This window comes from Phragmites australis, chromosome 5, assembly GCF_958298935.1.
Source record: "Phragmites australis chromosome 5, lpPhrAust1.1, whole genome shotgun sequence".
In the NCBI taxonomy this organism is placed as follows: domain Eukaryota; kingdom Viridiplantae; phylum Streptophyta; class Magnoliopsida; order Poales; family Poaceae; genus Phragmites; species Phragmites australis.
In genome coordinates, this window is record NC_084925.1 from 45510862 (window position 1) to 45535562 (window position 24701).

The following is a 24701-nucleotide window of genomic DNA, read 5'->3' on the forward strand; positions in this document are numbered from 1 at the left end:
AATCTAGCTCGTCAGTGTGTGGTGTGCTGATTTTCAGCAGTAGTGTGAGTGAAGTGATGAACAGTGCTCACAAGCAGTGTATGTGTGTGTGTGGCTTATCCTCAGCTTTGGAGAATCCACCCGCAAATCGACAAGGTTTTGATTTTCTTTGGTTGATTTCGACCGCAGGTGTGAACCGGTGCAGCTTAAGAATCTGCTTCCGAAATGTTAAAAGACAAACGTGCCGCTGCAATTCCATGCTTCTTTCTCTATTAATTGATTCATTGGAAAGGTGCCATCCTTTTATTTCTTTTAGTTTTCGTTTTTCTGGCAGTATTGTTTCGCTTGCTGACATTTTTGCTCAGGCAGCCTTCAGAGTTTAGCCTCTAGAACATCCCTGCAACTGCAAGCTTGAGGAATCAGCACAAGGCTTTTCACAGCAAAAAAATAAATAAAAATAAAAATGGTGCCTGGAAGGCAGATGGTGATAAGGGCAATATCAGAGGTCAGGAATTGGGAGTAGTGGCACGCCCATATCTGAAAAGGCGATGCATTTCTAATGCTATCTTCCATTGACTTGAAAAGGAGCTCACTGCGTTGTCACGAAGCTGTAGTATCTTGCAAGAACGGGCAAGTTTCTTCGACCACAGGTTTGCATTGCACTTGCACTGGCACATGGGTGTCTGGAGCATGTTCTTGCATACGCGCAAAGTGTCTGCTTTAAGAGCTGCGTGTAATTTGGCGATCACTTTCTGGTGTGGATTAAGGGCTGAGCTGAACAGCTAGTACTTGCTAATCGCCCTGTTCAGATAGGCTATAGCTGATGGTTGGTTTGAGCGGCCATGGCCGATAGGCGATAGAGGCATCAGTTAACTGCACAAAGTGCGTAACACAGCACAGCACGGTAACCAAATTCTGGATCGGACGTGCGACCAAATGCATCGACCGACGACGGCCGACCCATCACGCATTAAAGCACGGACGCGTGCGTCGGCGTCGGAGTTGGCGGCCGGTCGCCGTCGACGGCGCTGCTGCCTCTCCTCGTCCCAGCTCGAGCTCGAGCTGAAAACAAAACGTGCCGGTTTTGTTAACTCGGTTGCCGCGTCGTGTCCAACCGAAGCAACTTTGGCTGGCCCTGCTTCGCGCGCGTGTCCACCTCGAGAGTCACAGGAGAAGCTCTCCCGGATCGCCGCCGGTCCTTCCAACTGGCTCCTTCTGGCGGGTGCGTGGGACCACCCGCCAGTGGCAGCCATACGCCGGAGAATAGGGATGACAATTTTCTCTGTAAAGTTGGGGATTCGTCTTGGGCGGGATAGGGACGGGGCGAGTTTTTCTTCCGTGAGGTTCACAGGACAGGGCTCCTAAGTTAGGTTGGGGTAGGAGAGAGGATAGAGTTTTCCCCGTGAGACTCTTTTTGCCCTAAGTTTGTTGCTCGACGCGCATCGCTCGTTGGAGTTTGAGATTCGACGGGGACGGGATAGACGAGTTTTTGCCTCAATACGTCTTTCGGGGTCGGGACAGGGCCCGCGTTCATGGGTTGGACCTGTTCCCGTTGCCATCCCTATCAAAAAAACTGCAAGTGGAAATTTTCGATGCAAACAAATCATTTAGTATAAATGCACAAATATTGATTCTCGTTCGTCCGCTCCTGAGCTAAGGTCACATCTTCCTTTGAGTGGAGTAACGCACGATTCTTCTTATTGCTCGATAATATTTAAGGAATTTTACGGTGGTCTAAAATTAATATGAGTTATCTATTTTTAAGTTCAATAGTCCAGATTAGATAAGATAATACTTATTTCTCACAGTATTATAGGTAGTATATGTGAGTAGTATAGTAGTATTAGGTTATTTTGGAGAAAAATATGTGGCATGAAAATAATTAAATGCAGTTATATATTTCTAAATAGAGTAATATTTTATTACCGTTTTAACATTTTAATTTGCATTCAGCATGAGAGTTCATTCGCTATCCATCGGCTAGGGTTAGCGATCCGGCGTCTATAGCGTTTGCGGTGTCGATATTTCTATTAGCAAAAGCATAGTGAGTAATTTTAACAAAATTATTATAATTAGCAAAATATCCAATTACGTGGATCGTCGGATTAAATTTATACTACCTCCTATCTCTAGATAGTATAAATCAACGGAATCGTATCCTCTGATTTTGCTTCTGCAAAATCAGAGGATGAATAGTACCGTGACATTGGATTTTTTTATGTTGGAATGTGGTCCATTTAAAGCCCATTTATGAGAATGCAAAGCAAGAAGGTTTAGTCCCGTATTGCCAGGCAAGGGGATGTAGACCAACTTAAATACTTGAGTTTTCTGGCCTCTTTAAAATAAAGAAGATGAGAAAGAGAGAGTATACTTTGCTATATTCACACACGCGCGCGTATTTTTCGCGTGAATATCCGCGTGACTTGTGACTTGCGACGCGCGGCCGTGGCGTGGCGTGGCAGCACAAAATTGCAAGCCCTTTTGCTGCTCTCCCTTTTTAATTGTGATCAATGCCATAATCAGCTGTTTTAATCGCGATCAATGCCTTAACTCTGAGGGTTATTGGTCAGTTATGGAGGCTGCAATTGTGGGAATTTTATGAGAGAAAACGGCTCCAAGAGGGCAGCCATTTCCCTTTAAATCCTGGAGACGTCCAGGCTTTTGGGGATAGATCTCTCTGCTCCACATTTTCTTCTCCACCCATCCAGATCATTGTCCTGTGTGCTGTGCTGCCGGATCTCGCCGGCCCTTCTCCTTGCCGTGCACAAGGTTGGAGGGTGAGCGGTATCTCCGAGCCTCTGCCGTCGTGAAGCCCGCACGAGGGACGGCAATAAGGTTTCTGCGCAGCGCACCTGCGCGACCGCTCTGCACTGCTTCATCTTCGATCTGCATGGCAGCAAATCGACACATCGTCAACTTCATCCCTTCATCAACCCGACTGTGAGTTCTTGATGAAACTGATGAATTTTTGGTACTTTTGCTTGTTGCTAGGGTTAGAAATATGTTCAAATGTTATAGATCGTGAAATATGCCTTTGTATAAAATCTGGAATTAGATTTTTGCACATATTACCAACATTTTAAACCGTTAGATCTGGAATGGAGGCCTCAGATTAACTGTTACAGTGACTTATAAACAGTAGAAAATTGCTACAGTATTTAGCTACAGCAGAATAATATCGGGATACTGTTTACCCAGACTCATTTTAGAGGATGCGCGTCCATGAATCAACATAAAAGATGAGCTTGACCTACTACTGCTACTGTCGTGGAAAGAAAAAGGTATATCTGGGTCCACTCTCTACCTAATGCAGTAACTCTCCAACTCGACAGAAAGCGTGATTTTTTCTAGATTGCTCCGGAGGTATAAAAGGGCACAAAAAAAAAAAAGGCAGAGATATTTTTGTGTTCGCTCAGGAAAGGAAAATATCACAAGGCTGAGGGAAAACGATGGACTGATCAGACAGGCACTTACGTTGTGGTCTCGCTTCAAAAGGACTAAGATCCAAGAAATAACAGCCTCACGTTCAACTTGTGTATCTTGCGCTTGCTCTCAAAAGCACCTAATAAGCGTAGCCTGTCACTCCAAGTGCCTTTACCATCACCTAGTGTTATATTTTGCATACCTGCCAATGTCAGTGATTTTTCTTAAATCCATGCAGCGTCTTATGATTTCCACGTGCTTTACTCTTTCCAAGATGGTAGCATTTTAGTTACAAACACAGTCTTTGAAATATATTTCTGCTGTAACGTATGTTCACCTCTCCGCGAGAGTATGATGTTATGAAAAACTTATTCCAAATTAAAGCACTTCCTCAAACGAGATTATTATTTACACTTCCTGGAACAGAATATCCTATGAAGATAGATAGTAGTACTGTTGAATAGGACCAAAAGCATACTTGTTTGGGCTGTGGTTTTTTGGCTTCTACTGAAAGCTCGTTTCTAGCATTTGATTTTTACGATTTTTTTTTTAAGTTTTTAGCCCATAAAAAATCAGAAAAGTCACTCTTAATTATCTTCTCAATTATTAGTTTATTTTATCAGAAATCAGCTTTTTAAAACCCTATTTATTTCAGCTTTTAGTTTTTAAGAAGCAGAATACAGTCAAAAGCTAAAACAGATATGACTTAGAGCCTATTTGTTTCAGTCTGTTTCTGTCATAAGCTAGAAACCTAAACAAACAATTTTGCTGCAAAGTGATTTTTGTAGAAGCCAGAAGACTATTTTTCAGGAAATAAACTCGAAGGTGAGAAGCTAGTTGAAAGTAATTTTTTCTGAGAAGTAGTGTGCTGAGAAGCTAAAAAATTATTATAAAATTCAACAGCTAAAATCCAACAGCAATATTTTAAAAAACAAAAAATATTGTTTTTTTAGAGAAACTAGAAACAGAAGTCCAAACAAACAGAACTTTAAAGATAGAGAGCTAGCTAATTGACTGTCATTCATTTTTTTGTTCTATGTGGGTATCATTATTTTTTAGTGGATGGGGTGGTTTTGCTATGGTGGCTGATTTTCTTAAAAAATTTGGGAATAATATTATTTTAAAATTTTGATTTGCTCTCAACCAACCCGTGGAAAACGAAAAATCCTTGTGAAGTAGCCCCGAGACCGGAGACCCACCCAACCCGCAGACCAAAAAAAAAAGGCGGGAAACACCACCCATAAAAAATCTCGCGCGCTGGCCACGTGCTTTTCTGTTCTCGCCCCCTTCCTCAAATCCCTCATCGCCCTCCCCTCCCCCTCTCGGCTCTCGTTCGTTCCAACCAGCAGCAGCAGCAGCACAGACGCAATCAATCGCCTAACCAAATCGCTCCCGTTAATTCCTTCTAAATCACATCTCCCGCAGATAAGCTCCTCCCATTACCCTCCCACTCGGATTCCTGCTCGCTTTCTCCGTCTCGGCCTTCCTCCTTTCCTCCGCCTCGGGTTCGATCGCCTCCCTCTTATCCCCCTGCTCCTGCCTTTTAGTTCCCCCCTGTCCGGCTAGGACTCGCAGTTCTTGCGCTTTGCGTTGCGTCGAGGAGAGCGAGGAGGGCTCGTGCTTTTCGTTTAGGATTGTGCGGCACCCCGGCATGTGCGTGGAGGGACTGGAGGACGCAGGAGGAAGGCTCGGTTTCAGAGACCAGGAGATCGACAGACCGGAGGATTTCGCGGTGGGTAACCCAGTTCTACTTCTCACCTCCATTTTTAGGAGTTCTTGATGCAGCGTTTGTGATTTGTTGTGGTTTTCGCTTGTCGAATTCGGTGCTTTTCTTTGGTTGGTGATTCGGCGGGTTCCGTCAGTCAGGGGTCGATCGGTTGAGGAGAAGAAACCAAGCTGTGATGGTTGCTTCGGGTTCACTTTTTTTATGGTTAAATGCTTCTCGTTTCTTTCGCTTAAAATCTGGAGCAAAGTAGGATATATTAGTTATTTATTGAAGCACCAATGGAATTAAAGAACTCCCCAATTTTAAGCAGTTTCTCTCACGCACTAGGTGTGAAAAGGAAGATGCTCTGACTTGTTCAACGGGGAGAAGTTTCTAGTACAAATTCCGGTTGCGTAAAAATACAGTCTTTGTGGTCGTCCTAGCAGCGGACGAATTGTTTGTTTCTGCATTGCGTTGTTCCTTTGTACTTTTGATTCCATGATGAAATTGTGATATGATACTTGCATGTGATGTACGGTTTTACCTGCAACCTTTTGTTTTACCAATCAGAATAAATCTGTACTGCAAAGTTCACTAGGTACAAGTACTTGATTTACTTCTCAGATCAAAGTCAAACGCCAGATGATTCATCATCTAGTATGTTCTTTACATGTACAAGTAGAACATTTAGTACTGGTATATTTTAGCTGGTACTTTACTTCTTTCTTAGTTGAGGTCAAGAGAAAATGTTAAGGTTTATGCTGTTAAGCCTCCTGATTGGACACGGTTTTGGACAGTTCTTAGTGATCCATGCTCTCCATAACTCTCAAGTACATAATATCATCTGATGGCCCGTGGTACCCTTTATACCTTAATGGGGTAGCTTTGTCCCTTTACTTGGTGTTGCAGACAGGAAGTGGAGTGGTGCCCAAGAATGTACACCTGTAGGCTTTACATGGCTCTGCTAATTAACTCAACAGGGAGTAACAACCGCAGTTTCTGTTGTCCTATCATATTGTCACAGTTGTTTGCTCCTTTGTCAAGTTTATATGATGTTATAAGCTTTTGTTTGAAAGACAAGCAGCCATGTAGTACTTTTGTGCATTCTTGGTAGTTTTGTTTATGATTGCCTTCTCTAGAAATGGTTACTTGTAGCCTTTCCTGTCCAATAAGGGTTTGCCTTCTGTTACTGACTTTACTGAATTTTACTTCTGTTTCTATGTCCCTTTCAACTAGCTGTATTACTACTTACTATAAGTATTGCGCTTTCTATGTGATGGTAACAACGTATCTCTAGGGAATTTCAGTTCTTGGCTAAGTGGGAGTGCGGGAGTAGACTTTTTGTCTCATTGGCTTGGGATTAACCTGTTCCTTTCATGGTTTCTTGATCGAATCTTGTGTAGTGCTTATTTTTCTTGGAGTTATTTCTTATTTGTTTGTTTTTCACCACGTTCTAATCCTTTTTGGGTAATCTGCAGATGGAGAGAATCTGTGAGAACACAGTATCTGTTGATTTCAAGCATACTAAGTTGAGCAACTTTGTCCCATGTATCCGATCAGGGGATTGGTCTGATATTGGAGGTCGTGATTACATGGAAGATACCCATGTGTGCATCTCTGATCTGGCAAAGAATTTTGGCAATAACTCTGTGGATGATGAAGTAATTTCTTTCTATGGGGTAGTTGCCTGTTCACTCTTCAATATTTCATTCCTACTTCGACCAGGAAATCGTGTGACTTTTAGTTCTATTGCAACAATTTTCCTTTGTTTTAATGCACTCTGATTCTATAATGTGCCTACCGCATAGCAAAAAAATTCAGTACTTTGTTTGGTAGCAATTGGGAGTGTGTTAATTCCTTCTAGCAGTAGCAGTTAGAGAGTTGCATCACCATAGTTGCATACTTGCATGAATCATTAAATGTCCTATGGTTGTTCTCTGAATCATTTTTCCTCCTATTCACAGGTCTTTGATGGACATGGTGGTAAAGATGCCGCCCATTATGTTCGTGATAACTTGCCACGAGTCATCGTTGAAGATGCTGATTTTCCTCTTGAGCTTGAGAAGGTAGTCAAGAGGTCATTTGTGCAAACTGATAGTAAGTTTGCAGAGACATGCTCTCATCACAAGGCACTTTCTTCCGGAACTACTGCCCTTACGGCAATGATTTTTGGAAGGTATCCCTTCACATTCAACTGACTCTCTGATTATGGTGTTGTTGACTTATTGACTTATTGTGTTGTTGATGAATCAAGTAACGGAAAACTGTATAATTGATCTAAAAACCCCCTGCAAAATCTAATAAGAAAATTAATGCATTAGAGTTTCATTTCACCTTAGGTTTCGACCAGTTTCTGGGCATGCCAAGTCTGCCTCTTAAGTGTACAACTATTTCCATGCCTGTTTTCAGAGTCAGTTTAGTATGCTTTTGAGATATACTGGAGGTCTCTGAACTCCATTTTTGGGTTTATTTGGATTGTCTTTCTTTCAAAGCCTACTCCAAGAGCATCAAAATTTTCATCAATGTTGCAACCCTAGGTCATTAAATTCTGAAATATTTCTCTGGTACTAGAGCCTAGGACCTTCGATCTCAACTAGGCGAGCACGATGTACAAATTGCAGTATTACTTTGATCTAGAGTGGCCAGAGTTCTTTCAGCTTGAAGGATGCCTATTGTTTTGTTATTTAGAGTTATTACCAATGCTAACTGTTATCATATCTTGTGCAGGTCCCTTCTGGTCGCTAATGCTGGTGACTGCCGAGCCGTCCTTTCGCGGCGTGGCACCGCCATTGAAATGTCCAAGGACCACAGGACTTGCTGCATCAATGAAAGGAAGCGTGTAGAATCACTTGGTGGCTATGTCGATGATGGTTATTTGAATGGCCAGTTGGCAGTCACTAGAGCACTTGGTGACTGGCATCTCGAGGGCATGAAAGAGATGGGCAAGCCAGGAGGTCCCTTGAGCGCTGAACCAGAACTTAAGATGATCACGTTGACCAAGGATGATGAGTTCTTGATAATAGGCAGTGATGGCATCTGGGACTTCTTCTCAAACCAAAATGTTGTGGACTTTGCACGAAGGAAGCTCCAAGACCACAATGACTTGAGATTGTGTTGCCGGGAGATCGTCGACGAGGCAATAAGGCGAGGTGCCACAGATAACCTAACAGCGGTGATGGTCTCTTTCCACCAGGAGGCCCCTCCCCAGATCAGAGTGAACAGAACAGGTAGGGTTGCACGGAGCATATCAGCTGAAGGGCTTCACAACCTAAGACTGCTCCTGGAAGGCCAGTGACAGCGCTATTGTTGCCAGCCTTGATGTTGTGCTACATTGCTGAGTGTTAACTGTAAGTAGAGATTTCGGTATCTTGCTGCTGTTTATCAATTGTCGACATGCCGGTGACTATTCTTGTCTGAGAATAAACCAACGAACATAAGATCTCACTAGCCAATTGTGAGGCGTCCCTTGTAAATAATTAAGCTGGAGCTAGGTAAGGACGAGTTAGCAATGTGCATCCAGGGGTCTTTGTGGCTCATTACGCGATGTTTTCCCTTGATTTTTTTGTAAATAAACTATGATGGGAGTCAGTGCAATCGAACTAATGTTCTATCATGAGATGTGCACCTCCATTGATTTGGCATTACTGACCATGTGCACCGCAGACACATTTTGTTCCTGTTACTTTACTGGTGATCAGTTTTGTTACTGTTATGAAAAGTTTTTTCAGTAACAGACGCTTACGAGGTGAAAAACGTGAAACAGCGACCATCCTGTTTTGGGAAGAGTTTGCGAAGGTGTACCGGTACTGACAACAACTTAACCAAGAAACCTGAGCGATATCTGACAGGGAAACCTGGACAAGATTTGACTGATGTCACAGGGTACCATCCGACGGGCCATAACAAACCATCGAAATCAATCGGTTACAAAGTAGGTCTTCATGAGTCTGGTCGATGGAGTTCAGATGTGACAGACCTGCCGATGCCTCTGAGCTCGCTCTGTACATGCGCGTGACTGTGAACTCCGGTCAACTGGGATTCGCCCGCCCGTGCGCCGACGCAGCTTTTGATGCTTGTTTTGCAGGCAATCTTCTATCAATCCACCCTCCTACCCTAGCATTAGCTCCCATGTCCTCTCCTGACACTTATCCCAAAACTGCTGCACCTGCTTTTGTGACATGGTAGCATGGCCCAGGTCAATGTCTCACTTCATTCTTACCTGCAACCGACAACATTTTTCTCTCTCAGGACATGTGTTGGTCACACTCAGAAACATCTAAACCCTATGTCCAGATGAGCCAGCCCAGGTTACCAGGCGTGTTCTCTTCTCCCCGTGCACGCTTTCTGAAGAAACACGCGAACAAATACGCAGCCTCTGTAGATCAGTGGCGAGACAAGCACGCAACTTTCCAGGGGATGATGTACGCAGCGCCTGAGACCAAACAGGAAACCTGACCACTTTGTGATGGCCGGTCACCTGCGTTTAGTGCTTGCAAGCTCTGCATTAGTATACCTAATCCAGGGACCAGCGGCCTAAACACGGCCCAATTTTTGTGCAGGCATCCTTCCCTAAAGGGTGACAGGGGTACTATATACTAAGTTAGCGTTTTGCTTGGATATGAGTTAGCGACAATGATACAGACAGCACAAGTAGTTTTTATATGTTGTAGTTGTAGACAACCCACTCCTGAATCCTGATAGACATTAGTACACCAAGTACTGGGATGGGCCAGGGTGATGTTCTGAAGCAATATGTATAAATATGACATGTCATAGGTCAAAATGGCTCAAACCACTTTGCCTGTTGCTAGCTTCTACTTCCAACTGAGCTGAGCTGAGCTGAGCTGAGAGAGGAGGAAAGTGATAGTGCTCTCTGAAGTCTCTTCCCAGTCTCAGTCTCTTACTCTCTTCAACACCAAATGAGGACTTCCTTGGCATTGGCTACTGCCGTCTGCTTCCTGCTTCTGTTGCTGACGACCATGGAGGTTGAAGCCATCAGGTTGGATGCTGAGAGCCGTGCCGTGGTCAGCCAGCAAACGGTCAATGTAAGTGATCCTGATTCGGTGTCTGAATCTCTGGATCCGTTCATGGGATTGCCATTTCTGCAGATGCTAACGTACTTGCGTTCTTGTGATTAAACAGAAATCAAACGAGAACATGGTGAAGGATGCTCCTGCTAACTCGTTAGGCGAGACCAAGAGAAGCGTCGCTGGAAAAGAGGTCAGGGCAACAGCGCACAGGCTACCTGAATTCCACGAAGACTACTACGGCGCTAGTGTTCATGAACCTAGGCACCACTGAGCGAAACATCGATCCCTGCTTGCTCAGCTTGTTCCCTTTGTGCAAAAACAGGCTAGGTACTAGCTAGGCAGTAGCTGTAGGCTGCAATAGTTACCGTAATCTGCTTGATTAGCGAGCAGACAGTTTTATTTTTTCCTTTTCACATATTGAAGGGAAAAGCAACAGTTTTGATGTACTAACTTCTCGACGATAGTACTAAACACCGCAAGATGCTGTCAGTGCAAGCTTGTGCAGCGATAACGATGCGATTATCATGTTACTGCAGAGAACAGCAAAGTTTCAGAGTTTCAGTAACATTCATTCATTGTGTCGATCGGTAGCGACTGGTTGAGCAGAACAGCAAGTGCAGACGTGCAGTAGAGATATCAGCAAACAATAAGCTAACCGCGCAGACTCTTTCTTCTTGGCACATTCCAGGACAAAATTTGTTTTGTGCCCTTAAGGTGATGAGCTGCTGACCTGTTATCAATGGTAATTGGTTGGTCGGTAGTTGTAAATTGCTCCAAGGGATGGGGCGCCGACGCTGTTATCGATGATATGAGCGCAAACGACGTTGTTACGCGTCAATGGCCGTCCAGTACCCACTCCAACATTCCGAGCGTACTTTGGGGCAGCACGACAGGACAAGTGCTCTGCATTGCCGGATTTGCTGCAGTGTTCTTCGGCTCTTCACCAAGCACCGTACCTTATGTCCGGGCCGGACGGTGCACTAAAGAATTCTTATACCTTCTCCACGTGCCTAATTATCAGTTGATGATTGGGCAGCCATCTTTTTGGAGCCGACACAGCTAAGTGCTGCAGCCGATGACGTTCTCAAAGGTGAAAAAGGAAGAGGGAAAAGAATGTGGCGCACGACTAGAGGAAACAGTGCGTAGAGGTGTACTTCGTGCTTGTGTGTGTCCAACTTGTACTCTCGAAGAAATGGGTGCACATACTATTGCCGATCACATCTATTAAGGAGTCATCATGTTTGCTCTCAAGATCGCTAAATTATCATATTAATTAAAAAAATTTAGACCACTCATTGTTACGAGCATGTCTAGATTAAACCAAAGAGTCGATATCAAATACAATTAATAAATAGCTAAATTCGAAATTAAAAATTATAGAAATGTAGCAGCTCGATTTTCATAAGATTTGGGAAACAAAATATCTAAATCAAGAATCCAAATAAAATAAAATAAATAATAATTGAAATTGTGGTTAGAATAGAAAAAAAGGATCTAAATCAAATATGGTCTTAAAAAATCAAGTTATTATAAAATAAAATCACTAAATAAAGAATCCAGATAAAATATAATTAATTGTATGTGCTATTAGCTTACTGATTTTTCGCAATCGATATGCTTGTGACGGGCACGAGCAAGAGGCTGCTGCTACTGCATGACACGCACGAGGGACAGTAGCTGGGCGCAGACCAGGCCGTGGCTATAGCATCTCATGGCCTATCTACCGTGGCGACCCATGGGAGCGGCGAAAAATAAAAAATTCCACCCGGGGGCCGGGGCAAGGTGTCAGGCTGGAGGCCTCGGCAATCGGCATGGGCTGCCCCGCAGCCGCACGGTCTCAGCTCAGAACGGAGACGAGCGTTGGCGTCCATGCCAGCCGCTCGCTCCGCTCCCATCGATGGGTCGCGCGGTTGAAGGCAACGACCGGAGTGCAGGTGCAACCAATCTCGCCGTCGTCAGCGCGCTGGTCGACGTCGTTGGCATCGGCCGCTTCTGCCTTAATTTGCTTTCGCGGTATCGCAGAGAGAAACGCAACAAGACCATGGAGGTTCAAGGCCGACGTACGTGTACCAACCTCAACGGCGTCTTAAGCCTTGCAGGTGAAGAAGACAAACTTGAATTCAAAAGCAAAAGGAGGAGTAGCACCCTACTAAACAAAACAAACACGAGAGGTCGTGGACGACACAACCTGCGGTAGAGATGCAAGTGGTATCAATAGGTAGTTTTGAATTACTAATTAGTTTATTTTTTTCTAACCTTAATTAGTTAGGAGTGAATTTATAGTTTATTTATTAAGTTTTAAGTCGATCTAATAATAATAAAACATGAAACTTGTATCCCTAACCGGCGGAGAATCACATCTTGCTGCCGCACGTCCTTCAACAACCTGCAGGAGTAATTTATCTAGTAATTATGTGATTTGTAATATTATAAAAAGTATTTTTTAAGATAAATCTATACATATAATTTTAAGTTTTTAAACTAAATATTTTAAAAACTACTATTAACCAACATTTTAAAAATTTGAGTAAATCTTATTTAAAATGAATGTATTTATAACAAAGGAGTATTTCTACACTTGAAAAGCTTGAACTGCGCGCGGCACATACCATACAGCTGGGAGCGGCACGTGGAGCGTCTCTCATAATCTAAGCACTTAAGCAGTCAGTTAATCAGCTCGTCGGCGCATAATCACGGGAAATGAGAGAATAGACAAGGACAAATTCCCCCTATGCTATAAAAAAATTCGAACTGGTTTATCTACCATTATTTTTATCTTTCTTTCCCTGGGCAACTTTTACAAGAACTCCATCGAAAATCACTGTACATAAGACTGTTTATGGGTAGTGTTCACAAGACGAATTGGTCTTGTGTTCCTCCAAAATCTTAGAATTTTTTACATGTTCTATAACTCATATGCAACATATTTTAATTAGATTTATTGAAAATCCTATGTAAAATTTAAACTAAAATTATCAAAAATTATTTTTATAATTTTTAATAATTGTTACGATCTCAAATAAAATCTTGTAAAATTTATTAATATTTTTCTTATATGATGAACTGATTTTTAAAATTATTTTCAATTCTAAATTATATGGTAAAAAAATGAGTTTGTTTGTAATGTTCTATTTATATGCAATGATAAACATGCATATAAATAAAGCATTATAACCAAACTTTGAAATTTTGAAATGTTGGTAGATAAAAAAGTTTGAAATTTTTTATGGTATGAAAGGAAGAGCTATTTCTTTTATGGCATAGAAGGAATTCGTCCAATAAACAACGAGAAAATGATCATCGTCACAGCTTGCTTCAGTACTCCTGAACAAATCGTAAGGCCGACCATACCAGCTAGCTCGTGCTACGTGACAGAAACACAATTAGTAGTAATCGTATGAGATTAGGCAATTATTACTCCTGAACGAAGCAGCATTGGCATAGTAAGGTAAGTCACAGGGTAAACAGTAGTCATGACTTAACTTTGTGAGGGTCTGCAAACAGTTGTTTAGTAAACAATAACTGCATAAACAGTAATCTCCTACATAGTATTTCACAAACAGTAATTACGTACCCAATTTTTATATACAGCAAGTTACTACAGATTACTGTTTACTTAGACTTGTAACACTGTTTACGATACTGTTCGGCTCTAATGAACCGTTTCCACTTGTACTGCCGAGCCCCGCCGATCCCCTCGCAACTAAGCAAACTCGATTCGCGCGCCCTAATTATTCTATTTTAAGTGCGCTCAGGGCTGTAAGACAAATAATGGTAGGGCATCACATCAAAAATATCAAATCCCAATCCAAATCACTTTCCCAAGGAGGACATCATTGGTCCTCTTCCCGTACTGCCCTTGTGATTGTACGGGCAAATGGAGTAATTTGTTCAGAAAGAGGCGATTGAAATGTCAGACTATGAAATTTGGCTATCTTGGATTTGGCTTGGAGCACGTCGTGCAAAACTTGAACGGTTCACGTGAAGTTCGTGTTCCAGCGAAAGCAGACGGGCGTAATAATAGTTTGCTTATTACTCCATTTGTGAGTCAGATTCATTTTAATTAGGTTAGGTATATATAGTAGTAATTTATTTAGTTGATGGTACATGCTCAGTCTAGACGATAAGATATTATGGTTAGTTATCTATATAAGTATATATTATATAAGATTAAAATAAAAAAATAAATATTAGTATGATGTTTATTTTACATAAATACACTCTATAGTATTTAATTTATCATATTAAGTATTAGTCTAATTTAAAATATACTAATATGAGTTAATATTTATTAATTATATACTGATACTATCATTAGCTAAGCTAGGTCTACATCTTGGCTCTGTAAAAACACAATTAAAATCTTTTTTCGAGAGCTAGACTTGTATCGCATAGTAATTTTGCATCCCGTAGACTAAACTCTAAAAATGGTATTGACAACTAAACACTAAAATACTGCATCTCGTAAACCTAATTAAGACATGCACCAACCACCGTTCCCCTTGGTAGTTTGGGAAGAACACGCGCACTGACACCGAGCCCAACACAAGTACACAACACATATGCGGCCCTAGATCTCTGTCACCAAAGCCAAATCCCAGCCTTAAAGCATCTACTAATCCCAAAAAGAAAGAAAGAAAGCGAAATCCCCGTTAACCCCAGGGCAATTCCATTCCGAAAGGCAAACAGGGAGGAGCAAAAGCACAAAAGAATCCTCCTTACCCCCCCCCCTCCCCCTTCCGCTTGAAGCTTTTGTTCGTTCTTATCTTCTTGATGAGGGGCAAAAGGTGGTGCGATCTTGTTGGGTTCACGCGGGGAAGAGGGACGGCGGCCGGCTTGGCCATGGCATTGCCCGTTTCCCTCGTCCGCCTCTCGCTGCTGCTGCTCGTCGCCCTGCCATTCTGCGCGACCCATCCCGGTCCGTCCTTCCATGCTCCGCGCGAGTTCCAGAGGGCGCTCGACTCAGGTTCTTGTCCCTTTACCTGCTTTTTTTTTTATCCAGTACGATTTTGCGGTGTTTTTGCCCCATCTATGTGTACCCTTCTTTCCTTTCGGTCTAGTTCTTGAAAAAACATGGAATTTTTTTAGTATCATCGAATGAAGTCGGATTCTTGATGCGGAAATATTCCCCCGGTTTTTCAGTGTGCTGTGGTCCTCAGGTTGTTGCCCATGTGTTTCTTGTCTTTTTCTTTGTGCTTATAATTTTTTCTTAAAAATAACCCTATGTTCTACCATATATTCTTTTGGTTCTGGGCTATGTGTGCTGTTCTCGATCAATCTGTGCCTTTTTTTTGTAAAAATACTCCGGTTTTTTCTACTATGTTAGTGTCTTGCAGTTCTCTTCTTATATTGTGATTTTCTTTTGTTTTTTGAAAAAAGAAGATGGTATTAGCATCTTGCCAGTGTCAATTTCTGTCACCTTTTTTTTTCATTCCTGTGAAACTGCATCAGTTTTCTTCAGCTTCAAGGGCTTGTTTTGAACCTATATTGTTCCGAAATTGTTTGTTTTTCAAGATGGGGTTTCGAGTCCAGTCTTCTGTCACTGTCACTGTGGTGCCTCCACCCCGCTTACTCCATCCACAATTCATTTATATGTTAACACTTTGTCGCTTTAGGTATCTGAGTGTTGTAATGTTCTGTAGGTGATTCAGCTAGCCATTTCTTGTTCGATTTTTCAAAATGTAGTCCTTTCTTACCCTCAAATATCTAGCTTTTACTCATCAGAATTTTAATTTAAAGAGAACATGATAATATGGCTCTGTTCGAGTTCTGGACTTTTGATTAGTGAGTGTGCAGTGCCCATTGTGATTTTGCAGATTGGCACTGACAGACAGAAAATGATATAAACGGACCAGTGCAGCAGTGCGTGAAAAAAAAGAATTTGTATTAGATCACCAGAGGGGAAAAAACTATTATCATGTATTCTCTGGTTGGAAGATTGATCTTTTTTTCCCATGTTTACCTGGGCGTGACAACGAATTCTAATTTTCAAAAGCAGATAGATATGGCTTGGTGGCAAGGAGGTCTATTGCTGAAGCTCCTGTTGACACAAACATCACTACAAATAGCTCCTTTGTATTGGCAGCAGATAGGACATACCGAAAGGATCCCTTGAATGGTTTCAGGAAATACCCGGGGGGCTGGAATATCAGCGAACTGCACTATTGGGCTGTAAGTCCCTTTGAAAACTAAAATTGCACCTCCATTGTCTGCTTACATTTGTTGCTTGCTATTTTATGATATTCGTTGCTCTGATTATTTTGTTTGTAGTCCGTTGGATATACAGCAATTCCACTGTTCGGCATTGCCCTGGCGTGGTTTGTACTCTTTTTTCTAGTTATGCTCGGGATTTGCTGCCATCATTGTTGTTGTCCGCATCACAGTTACAAGTACTCTCGAACAGCATATGCCTTATCATTGATACTTCTAATATTATTCACTTGTGCCGCAATGTAAGCTTCATTCTTCTATATTATCCCATTTTGCCGAGTTCTTGCATATATTTTGAGTTGTATTTGCTGATCAGGTTTCATTCAATACTACCAGTGCTGGATGTGTTATGTTATATGATGGCCAGGGCAAATTCCACAAAAGCACAACAACTACTCTGAAATTTGTTGTTAGCCAGGCGAATTATACTGTCGACAACCTTAGTAACCTATCTGATAGTTTATCTGCTGCGAAGAAGGTTGACATAGGAAGATTCTTGCTGCCCTCTGATGTGCAAAATCAGATCAATGATATTCAAGGAAAGTTGAACTCATCAGCTACTGATCTTGCTACCAGAACAACAGATAATTCTGAGAAGATAAATAAATTGCTGAATCAAGTGTAAGTGTTTTTTCCCTTACCATCACAATCTCCTCTGAACGATGCAACTGATAGGAGAATGTATATTGTTTACGCGGCTGACAAATTTTATTTCAGGCGGGTTGCTTTGATTGTCATTGCGGCGGTAATGCTTCTCTTGGCATTTATTGGCTTCTGTAAGTGCTCATAGTTTTTTTTTTTCATACTGGACAGAAAATGGTCGTGGTTTTGTACATTTATGAACAAAAGCTGGCTATATTTATGCTAACATGGTAATGCTTGGCTTTACCAGTGTTATCCATCTTTGGGCTGGAATTCCTTGTCTCCGTGTAAGTTGGTATCTTTGTTTATGATATTGTTTTAATAAACTGTAGATATCATTCATTTTCCAACTTTTTTGCAGCTTGGTTGTTATTGGATGGATACTGGTTACTGGGACATTTATCCTGTGTGGTGTCTTCCTTCTTCTGCACAAGTAAGAATTCTAACAAATGTTGCAATACTGTATATTCCAAACTTGGTTAATACGCACCTGGTCCATTCGATTGATGTGTTGCTGTATGTGTTTTCCGCTGAGTTGCAGCCCAAGTCCATCTAAGTAATTGTAGATAACCAGCTTATACTTACAACCAAGAATCTCAAACAGATTGGTGCCAGTCATTTGGTTTTAGGCCCAGGCCTGTTTCAAATTGATGTATGTCATGTTTGGAGCATGGTGGCATGCCCATGATCTAGCGCTTGTATTTCAAGCATTTGTAGACTGCATTCACAACCTGGTATCATGATGCATTGCAACTACCTATCCAATGTCATCTTGGACTTGGGTCAGGGGCTACATCCTTGCATGACTCTAGGCGTTTTTGCACATTATTATGCATTTGAACCCCAACGGCCTAATCTTCCCAATTACTTGGATTGTTTACTGTTGTTTATAACCTTACATCTTTCTTGCCCTCCACCATTTTTTTTCATTTTTTTACGATTGCTTAGGTCCAAGGGGCTTAGTTTGTAAACGAAATTATTGCTATTTAGTTGTAGCTGCACTTTTGCTTGCAATGTTATATCGCAATTCACTTTGAAGCTTCATGTCTAATCATGTACGGCACATTTTATCTTTCAAGTTTAGACTCCAAACTATGGTCTCTGGAAAATATTACTTGCACGGGAACAACTTTTGTATTTATTGCAAGTTAATATTTTTTATTGGTGAAATTTGTAAGTAATTGTATATTAACATGTTACTCTCAGTAGTAAAGCTGAAAACAGAACTGGGGCTGTTGGAATATCTACATATAATTATCAGGATCTTGACTCTTGGCAAAATTGTCTACCCTCTTAAGGGCAACCTTTATGATTAACTAACTGTGTTCCCCTTTTGATACCTGAATCTCATCTTTTCTGTCATAACAGTGTTGTTTCAGATACGTGTGTTGCAATGGATGAGTGGGTTGCTCATCCAACAGAACACACTGCCCTGGATGATATTATTCCCTGTGTTGAACCTGCTACTGCGAACGAGTCCCTGTATAGAAGCAGGCAAGTCACTTTCCAGCTAGTGAATCTGGTCAACCAGGTGATCACCAACGTGTCAAATAGAAACTTCCCTCCAATGACAACACCTTTCTACTACAACCAGTCGGGGCCATTGATGCCTACGCTCTGCAATCCATTCACTCCTGACCTGAGTAATCGCACCTGCACCAGAGGAGAGGTTACCTTGGACAATGCAACCCAGGTAATTCTGTGGTTATCTCTGGTTATCTTGTTCCATTGCTCCCTGGTCACAACATTTGGTGAGCACTGAACAACATTGATTCATCTTTCTTCATAAAAACTGCAGGTTTGGAAGAGCTTTGAATGCCAGACCACTACTGTCTCAGGAGCTGAGATTTGCACCACGGTGGGGCGTGTCACCCCCAGGATCTACGGTCAGATGGCGGCCGGAGTGAACGTGAGCCAGGGGCTGTATCAGTACGGCCCTTTCCTCATTCAGCTGGAGGACTGCACCTTTGTGCGTGACACGTTCACGACCATCAACCTGAACTACTGCCCTGGCCTGCAGCGGTACAGCAAGTGGGTGTACGTCGGCCTGGTGATGGTCTCATCGGCTGTGATGCTGTCCCTGATCTTCTGGGTGATCTACGCGAGGGAGCGGCGCCACCGTGCCTACAACAAGCATTTCATTGCCGGGCACCAGCAGTACCCAATGGAAGACAAGCCTGCTCCAACGGTTCCGAACGCTTGATATGACTGTTCCCATGTCTGGCCATACTAGTGGTTGTGGCCATGATTGTTTGTTGCTTACTTGCTTGGCGATTTTATTTTATTTTCCAAACTTTGATGCGCATTTTGTTGGTAATGTTAGGGATGTAGCATCTTTCAACTTGCTTGTGGCTCTTGAACTTTAGAGAGTTCAGATAGCCCTCGGTTGTCGTTGGCGTTTCTGTTGGTGTTCGGATTGGTGACGTATGTATAGCCATGATCTTAAAGAGCTGCATGTTCATATAGCATTGTTGCCCCCTTGGTGACCATTGATGTTCCATAGGCCACATTCCAAAATGGATGAGATGCATCTGAATCCATGTAATTTAAGGTTGAGAGACTGCGAAGGCACCGGCGACTGGCGATGCGAGGCGAAACTGCATCATCTTCTCGGTTCCACATGTCATTAACACAGCTCGGTGGTATTTTAATAAAGTAGGAGAGAGTGTGTGATATAGTAACATTTTTTCTTAAAACAATATACAACTCTGCTCGCTTTTATCTCGACCTACATATACGAGCAAAATCCAACTGCACTAGGGATGGTAGTGTAGCTGTGTAGGTCATCTCCTCCCTGCGGCCATAAAACCCATCATATTGGAGTCTGAGGCCATTTATGACAATCCTCCTCATCCGAGCTTCTCTGACCTCCTCTGAGTAAGCTGTTACATCTCACGGCAAATACCAAGAGTACCTGCGGTGGTATACCTCGTGAGATACTGACCGGTGCTCATCCTTGTAACCAAGATGGGTGTCATCCTTGTAATCAAATCAGCACAGGACTTGATTGATTTACGGCCAAATGTGCATCAAAATGCTAGTTCAGCGTCAGCTACGACTAAAGGAATGAACAATTGCAAGGAAAATGATCCAATTCTAGAACGATATCTGCAGAGGCTCAAGTCTCCCTTCCTCTGTTCAAGGAAAGAAGAGACCGTAAGAATAGGACCTTGGACCTGAAATCCCCAACTGCAGCTCTAGTCCTTTTAAGATCTGTTTGGCAGAGCTTTCAAAACAGCTCTTTAGTTGAAATTAGGGGAGCTCTGACAAATAGCAGCTTTCAGCTTTTAGCTCTCTGAGTGGAATCCGTGGGATTAATTCTCTGAAATGAACTAAAAGTTGGGGAGTTGAAAAAAGCAGCTTCTCCGGATTCACTTCCCGTAGAGAATCACTTTCTCCATATATTTTATTTTAGAGAATCATTAAAGAATCACTTTCAACCACAAAATCATTTCCTCCAGAGAATCACTCCCCGTAGAGAATTTGAATTAGAAAGAATTCTACCAAACGAGTCCTTAATCCAATCTAATCGTTTCAATTTTTGAACGACCGTCAAAATTTTGGAGAGTCCGTTTGAATTTCCTGTGACGAATTGTGTACCGATCATCACAAATATGACGAAAAATACAAAACGTCATAGATTGTTGTGCAGTTTATGAAGAAAAAACGTTGGTTGTCGCAAAATTGCCTGCCCAGACTGCCCTACTCCAGCTTAATGACGAAATTTTTAAGATCAATAATAAACCACTATTTTCATCATTAAGTTTTTTTTTCATAGGAGGCGAGATTTCTTGTAGTGAAAGTACTACTATTTGTCATGGACCACTTAGTTATACTACATCTGTTCTTTTTTACTTGTCATTTAGAACATCGATATGTTCTTCGACAAATATGTTTGATAAAAATATGACGATGTTAAAGTATTTTTCATGATAAATTCATTACTATCATTTTTATGTGTCAAATCTTAATAATTTTATGTATATTAATGATCAAAAATTCTAAAATTTAACTGCACATATTCTAGGATGACATCTATTTGAAAATGAAAGTAGTATAATAGAAGTAGGAAGAAATGATAGTTCATATTAATGGCCAATAACTGGTTGATACATAGTTATATATGCTATCGAATGTTAATTTGTTATTAGCCATGGCTCGTGAGATCCGTAAACAACTAAAATATATGGTTTTTTACGTTGAATCGCCATGTGCCTATGTTATATAAAGTCATTGTTCTGGAATTTGTCGTTAGAGCTGTAAGATATTCACAATCAACCGAAGTAAATAAATATTTGGATTTGAACAATTTAATTCGTACTAGTATTCGACAATATTCAAATTTATATTCATATTCATTTTAAAAATATAGATACTAATGTGGAAAGTGCCGTATCTGATTAATTTCCGTGGGTACTTTGGTGGACCGGTCACAAGGCAAACCTTGTTCATAGGAGATGCACTTGTGCTTCCTCGATCGACCAATTTGATTTGCCTGCCTCCAAAAGTCTCCAGCTGCACCAATAGTGCACTGCACCTGAACTTTTTCTTCAGCACGCACGTCTCAACTGGACGAGGATTCTCGTGATATCGCGCGTTATAAGCTCACATATCAACGACAAAGTTCAGTAATACATATACATCTCAACTTGCCTCAGGTTGGTAGCTGTTGCGACAGTTGCCGGGAGCACCTTCATTCTTCCCCAGCTAGTAGCTCGCAGCTTCTCAGTGGCATCCAAATGGAAATACAGTACTCCACTAGTCTACTGTATACGGAGTAGTCATCGAGTGCCAGAATCAACTGGTAACCGTGCACGATTACTAAGCACCTTTTTGCTTTGACTGAGCCCTTTGTTTAGTCTTATCGGCAGCCTTGCCCTTCGTCCAGGTGTATGCACATGTCAACGGCGACCTGACCGTGACTTGGTTACATGACATCTGATGTGTGCAATGCAGGTCGGAGTTGCTACGCAACCGGTGACCAGGAAAGTTTCTATCTTCTAACGGTTACACAAATCAATTTGTGTACTCGATCAATCAAAACTACATGGTAGGAGTTATAAAAAATTTCAATAAAAATATGATAGCGTAAGCATGCTATTACCTACTTAAACAAGTGTACCATCAAAATTTCTGTTTTTTTTCTCTTTGTACAAGTTATTATTTAAGTTCAAAATTTATGAAATGGTAGATAATAGCATGCTCTACACTATCATATCTTTGTTTGAATTTTTTACAACTTATAACATAATGTTTTTGTTAGTTGGTTGCACAAATTAATTCATGTAATGATTACGTAGTAGAATTTCTCGGAAGGGCGTATTGCAGTAACGTGTGCCTTCTTTTCAGACGAACAATAACTTTAGCCTATCGTCGAGGGACCTGGACCAGAAGGAGGAGCCGTGCACTGCTCAAGGCTTCAGGATTGTTCTCTCGCCTTCTCATCGCCGTGTCATTGGCTGCTTACTGTCACTGGTTTGGCCAAATCGTGTCGACTCTTTCTGCATTGAACACGTGATAGAGATGCTTGATCTCGATTTCATTTTTCCGGAGGAGAGTTGCAGTGGATTTGCGTTTCGGTTTGTGTTGGGATCAGGTTCACAAATTCGTTCTGCCACCGAAATACAGTGACCGACGAATTCTCTAAAATTCGCGAATATCTGTATGAATTTGGTGAAAATCGGTAGAAACCGGATGTATTTTGTCAAATTTTCATTTTTTAATTCTGATTTTGAATCGGACCGAAATGCGGTCGCATTCTGAATGGGGTGTGAACCGAATTTGTCAAAAACGGCTTAAAATTCGTGGTTTTCAATAAATTTATGAACCTGGGTTGGGATTGATGGTGCACAGTCATGACCTGAAAAATGCTATGTTCATCAACCTCATCTTAACAATCTTTAACATATTCTCTCACTGAGCAACACCGCACATGTCACATGGTATAGAAAAAATAGCAAGTGTGAGCACATAACGTACTTAGCAAGTATACAGAAGAATAATGATATATATGCTTATATCAAGGACAAGTTAATACATGATATATTCTAAGGATAATATCTCTAGGTCCGAACTCCTAATTGGAGGTTTCTTGACTCTATATTATAGTACTCAAAAAGATATACAACTTTGGTATTCATTATAACTTCTGAAAACTCCATCTTAATTTCAAAAAATACGTCACAAGATAAACTGTTTGAACTCGGACTTATCTGCTCAGCACTAATTTAGAGGGTCATAACTCCTAGCTCCATTGTCTAAAAGTGGACTTCCATAGGTGCCAATCGAATCTCTCAACAAGATTTACAACTTTGGTTTTATCAAGATTTGTATTTGAGATCGTCTTGTACTCCGAAACTGCGTTGAAAGATGATGCTGTCTAGAACTCCATGAATATCTATAGATTTCATATATCCTTTTTGTTGGGGGCTATTACAAGACTTGTGTGCCAGTCAAGAGTTTAGGCTAGGATAAAATATTGGGTCCAAGGGAACTTTAGACATATATAGGATTTTAGAAAAGAACTTTTACAAAGAAACTTAAATCGGGTTTGAATTTGATATGGGCTCAGAGTGAATTTTGAGAGAAATGAAAGATGTGCTTAAATAAGAATGAGGGTAAATAAGAAATTTGAATTTGGATTTGGATAGGATTTGAGGAAAAGAAAAGATTGACTTTAAACAAGGATTTAGATAAGATTTGAATTATACTAAAGAAGAATCAGTTATGATCGAAAATTGAATAGATGATGAATTTAAGAATTTTGAATTCCAATCATTAAGATCATTAATTTATTCACTATTGAGTTTTCTAAAAATCTTTTCAAAACTTTTTTTCACTTAAAACACCAAAGAGAAAGAAAAAAGAATTCTAATGCATTTATCTGACTCCTAACAAAACTTAGCATGCAATGCATAAAAAAATAGTAATCTATATTGATTGATTATTTATGAAAATAGGTTTTAAACTTATTCTACTCGTAAATCTATTCAATAATCTTGAAAACTTTTAAAAAAATTGCAAATTCTAAAACCAGGATGTTACTGATGGCAAAAACATACAACAAATGAAATAAAAAGGAAAAACAAATTGCAAAACCAATGACAAAAACAAACAAAAAAACAAATGGCAAAATGAACAACAAATTGTAAAATCGATAAGGGGTACCCACGAGGTAGGCCCTGCACCATCAAATGTCAGTCGGTAGTACGTATTGTCAAGACTGCGGCCTCATCGCATGACCCGAGCAAGGCTTGTGCGACCAGCACGTCACAGGGTAGATACTCACTTAACTAGTTAAGTCTCATTTAATGTTACCACTCGAGTATTTTTCTTTCATAAGCGTTCGCTTTCAACGAGGTATGGTCGTGGGACGATGTGGTATTGCAGTGACCCGTCTCTTAGCATTTAATGCCATGAGATGGTCTAACAGGTGAGCGTGATGGCGTTCGGTGATGATACAGGACGTACAGAACGACTAGAGCTGGGTGAGCGTGCTTACTCATCGTCATGATGGTCTAGGAATAGTTAGGCTTTGTCGAATGTATTTATCTCATCTATTTTGGTATGATTTATTTGTATGAACATCTTACAAGAAAACACATTTTGTAATAAGTTCATCTAATTTATAAGATAATACACAGATCATAGAGCTATTACCTCACGAGAGGCCTAAACATGGATATATTCTTATGTTCTTGGGTCCGGTTCGA

The 24701-nt window shown here is 41.1% G+C and overlaps 3 protein-coding genes across 4 annotated transcripts; all 3 read left to right on the top strand.

The window, feature by feature from the left end:
• The first annotated feature begins 4630 nt into the window (after nucleotides 1-4630).
• LOC133920009 (probable protein phosphatase 2C 27) lies at nucleotides 4631-8720 on the top strand. Its single transcript, XM_062364622.1, has 4 exons — nucleotides 4631-5134; nucleotides 6586-6786; nucleotides 7072-7283; nucleotides 7835-8720. The coding sequence occupies exons 1-4, from the start codon at nucleotides 5054-5056 to the stop codon at nucleotides 8400-8402; spliced, it is 1062 nt and encodes a 353-aa protein (XP_062220606.1). The 5' UTR covers nucleotides 4631-5053; the 3' UTR covers nucleotides 8403-8720.
• A 1216-nt stretch (nucleotides 8721-9936) lies between these two features.
• LOC133917758 (uncharacterized) lies at nucleotides 9937-10617 on the top strand. Its single transcript, XM_062361619.1, has 2 exons — nucleotides 9937-10152; nucleotides 10250-10617. The coding sequence occupies exons 1-2, from the start codon at nucleotides 10027-10029 to the stop codon at nucleotides 10406-10408; spliced, it is 285 nt and encodes a 94-aa protein (XP_062217603.1). The 5' UTR covers nucleotides 9937-10026; the 3' UTR covers nucleotides 10409-10617.
• Nucleotides 10618-14641: 4024 nt separating this feature from the next.
• On the top strand, nucleotides 14642-19478 carry LOC133920011 (uncharacterized). Of its 2 annotated transcripts, XM_062364623.1 has the most exons (9): nucleotides 14644-15103; nucleotides 16136-16308; nucleotides 16408-16589; nucleotides 16684-16968; nucleotides 17065-17123; nucleotides 17240-17276; nucleotides 17351-17422; nucleotides 18358-18682; nucleotides 18788-19478. In XM_062364623.1, exons 1-9 carry the CDS (start codon nucleotides 14911-14913, stop codon nucleotides 19190-19192), a joined length of 1731 nt encoding a protein of 576 aa, XP_062220607.1. In that variant the 5' UTR covers nucleotides 14644-14910; the 3' UTR covers nucleotides 19193-19478. The 2 variants fall into 2 exon arrangements, with proteins under 2 accessions (XP_062220608.1, XP_062220607.1); XM_062364624.1 differs by lacking the exon at nucleotides 16408-16589 and having other exon boundaries at nucleotides 14642-15103; nucleotides 16664-16968.
• The last annotated feature ends 5223 nt before the right edge of the window (nucleotides 19479-24701 follow it).

What these genes read in the sequence shown, in the direction of transcription:
- LOC133920009 (XM_062364622.1), top strand. Translation starts at nt 5,054, where the DNA reads ATGTGCGTGGAGGGACTGGAGGACGCAGGAGGAAGGCTCGGTTTCAGA. An exon ending in AAGTAATTTCTTTCTATGGG is followed by an intron (nt 6,787 to 7,071) that starts GTAGTTGCCTGT and finishes TCCTATTCACAG; the next exon opens with GTCTTTGATGGACATGGTGG. An exon ending in ACGGCAATGATTTTTGGAAG is followed by an intron (nt 7,284 to 7,834) that starts GTATCCCTTCAC and finishes TATCTTGTGCAG; the next exon opens with GTCCCTTCTGGTCGCTAATG.
- LOC133917758 (XM_062361619.1), top strand. Translation starts at nt 10,027, where the DNA reads ATGAGGACTTCCTTGGCATTGGCTACTGCCGTCTGCTTCCTGCTTCTG. An exon ending in TCAGCCAGCAAACGGTCAAT is followed by an intron (nt 10,153 to 10,249) that starts GTAAGTGATCCT and finishes GTGATTAAACAG; the next exon opens with AAATCAAACGAGAACATGGT.
- LOC133920011 (XM_062364623.1), top strand. Translation starts at nt 14,911, where the DNA reads ATGAGGGGCAAAAGGTGGTGCGATCTTGTTGGGTTCACGCGGGGAAGA. An exon ending in GCGAACTGCACTATTGGGCT is followed by an intron (nt 16,309 to 16,407) that starts GTAAGTCCCTTT and finishes TTTTGTTTGTAG; the next exon opens with TCCGTTGGATATACAGCAAT. An exon ending in CTGGAATTCCTTGTCTCCGT is followed by an intron (nt 17,277 to 17,350) that starts GTAAGTTGGTAT and finishes ACTTTTTTGCAG; the next exon opens with CTTGGTTGTTATTGGATGGA.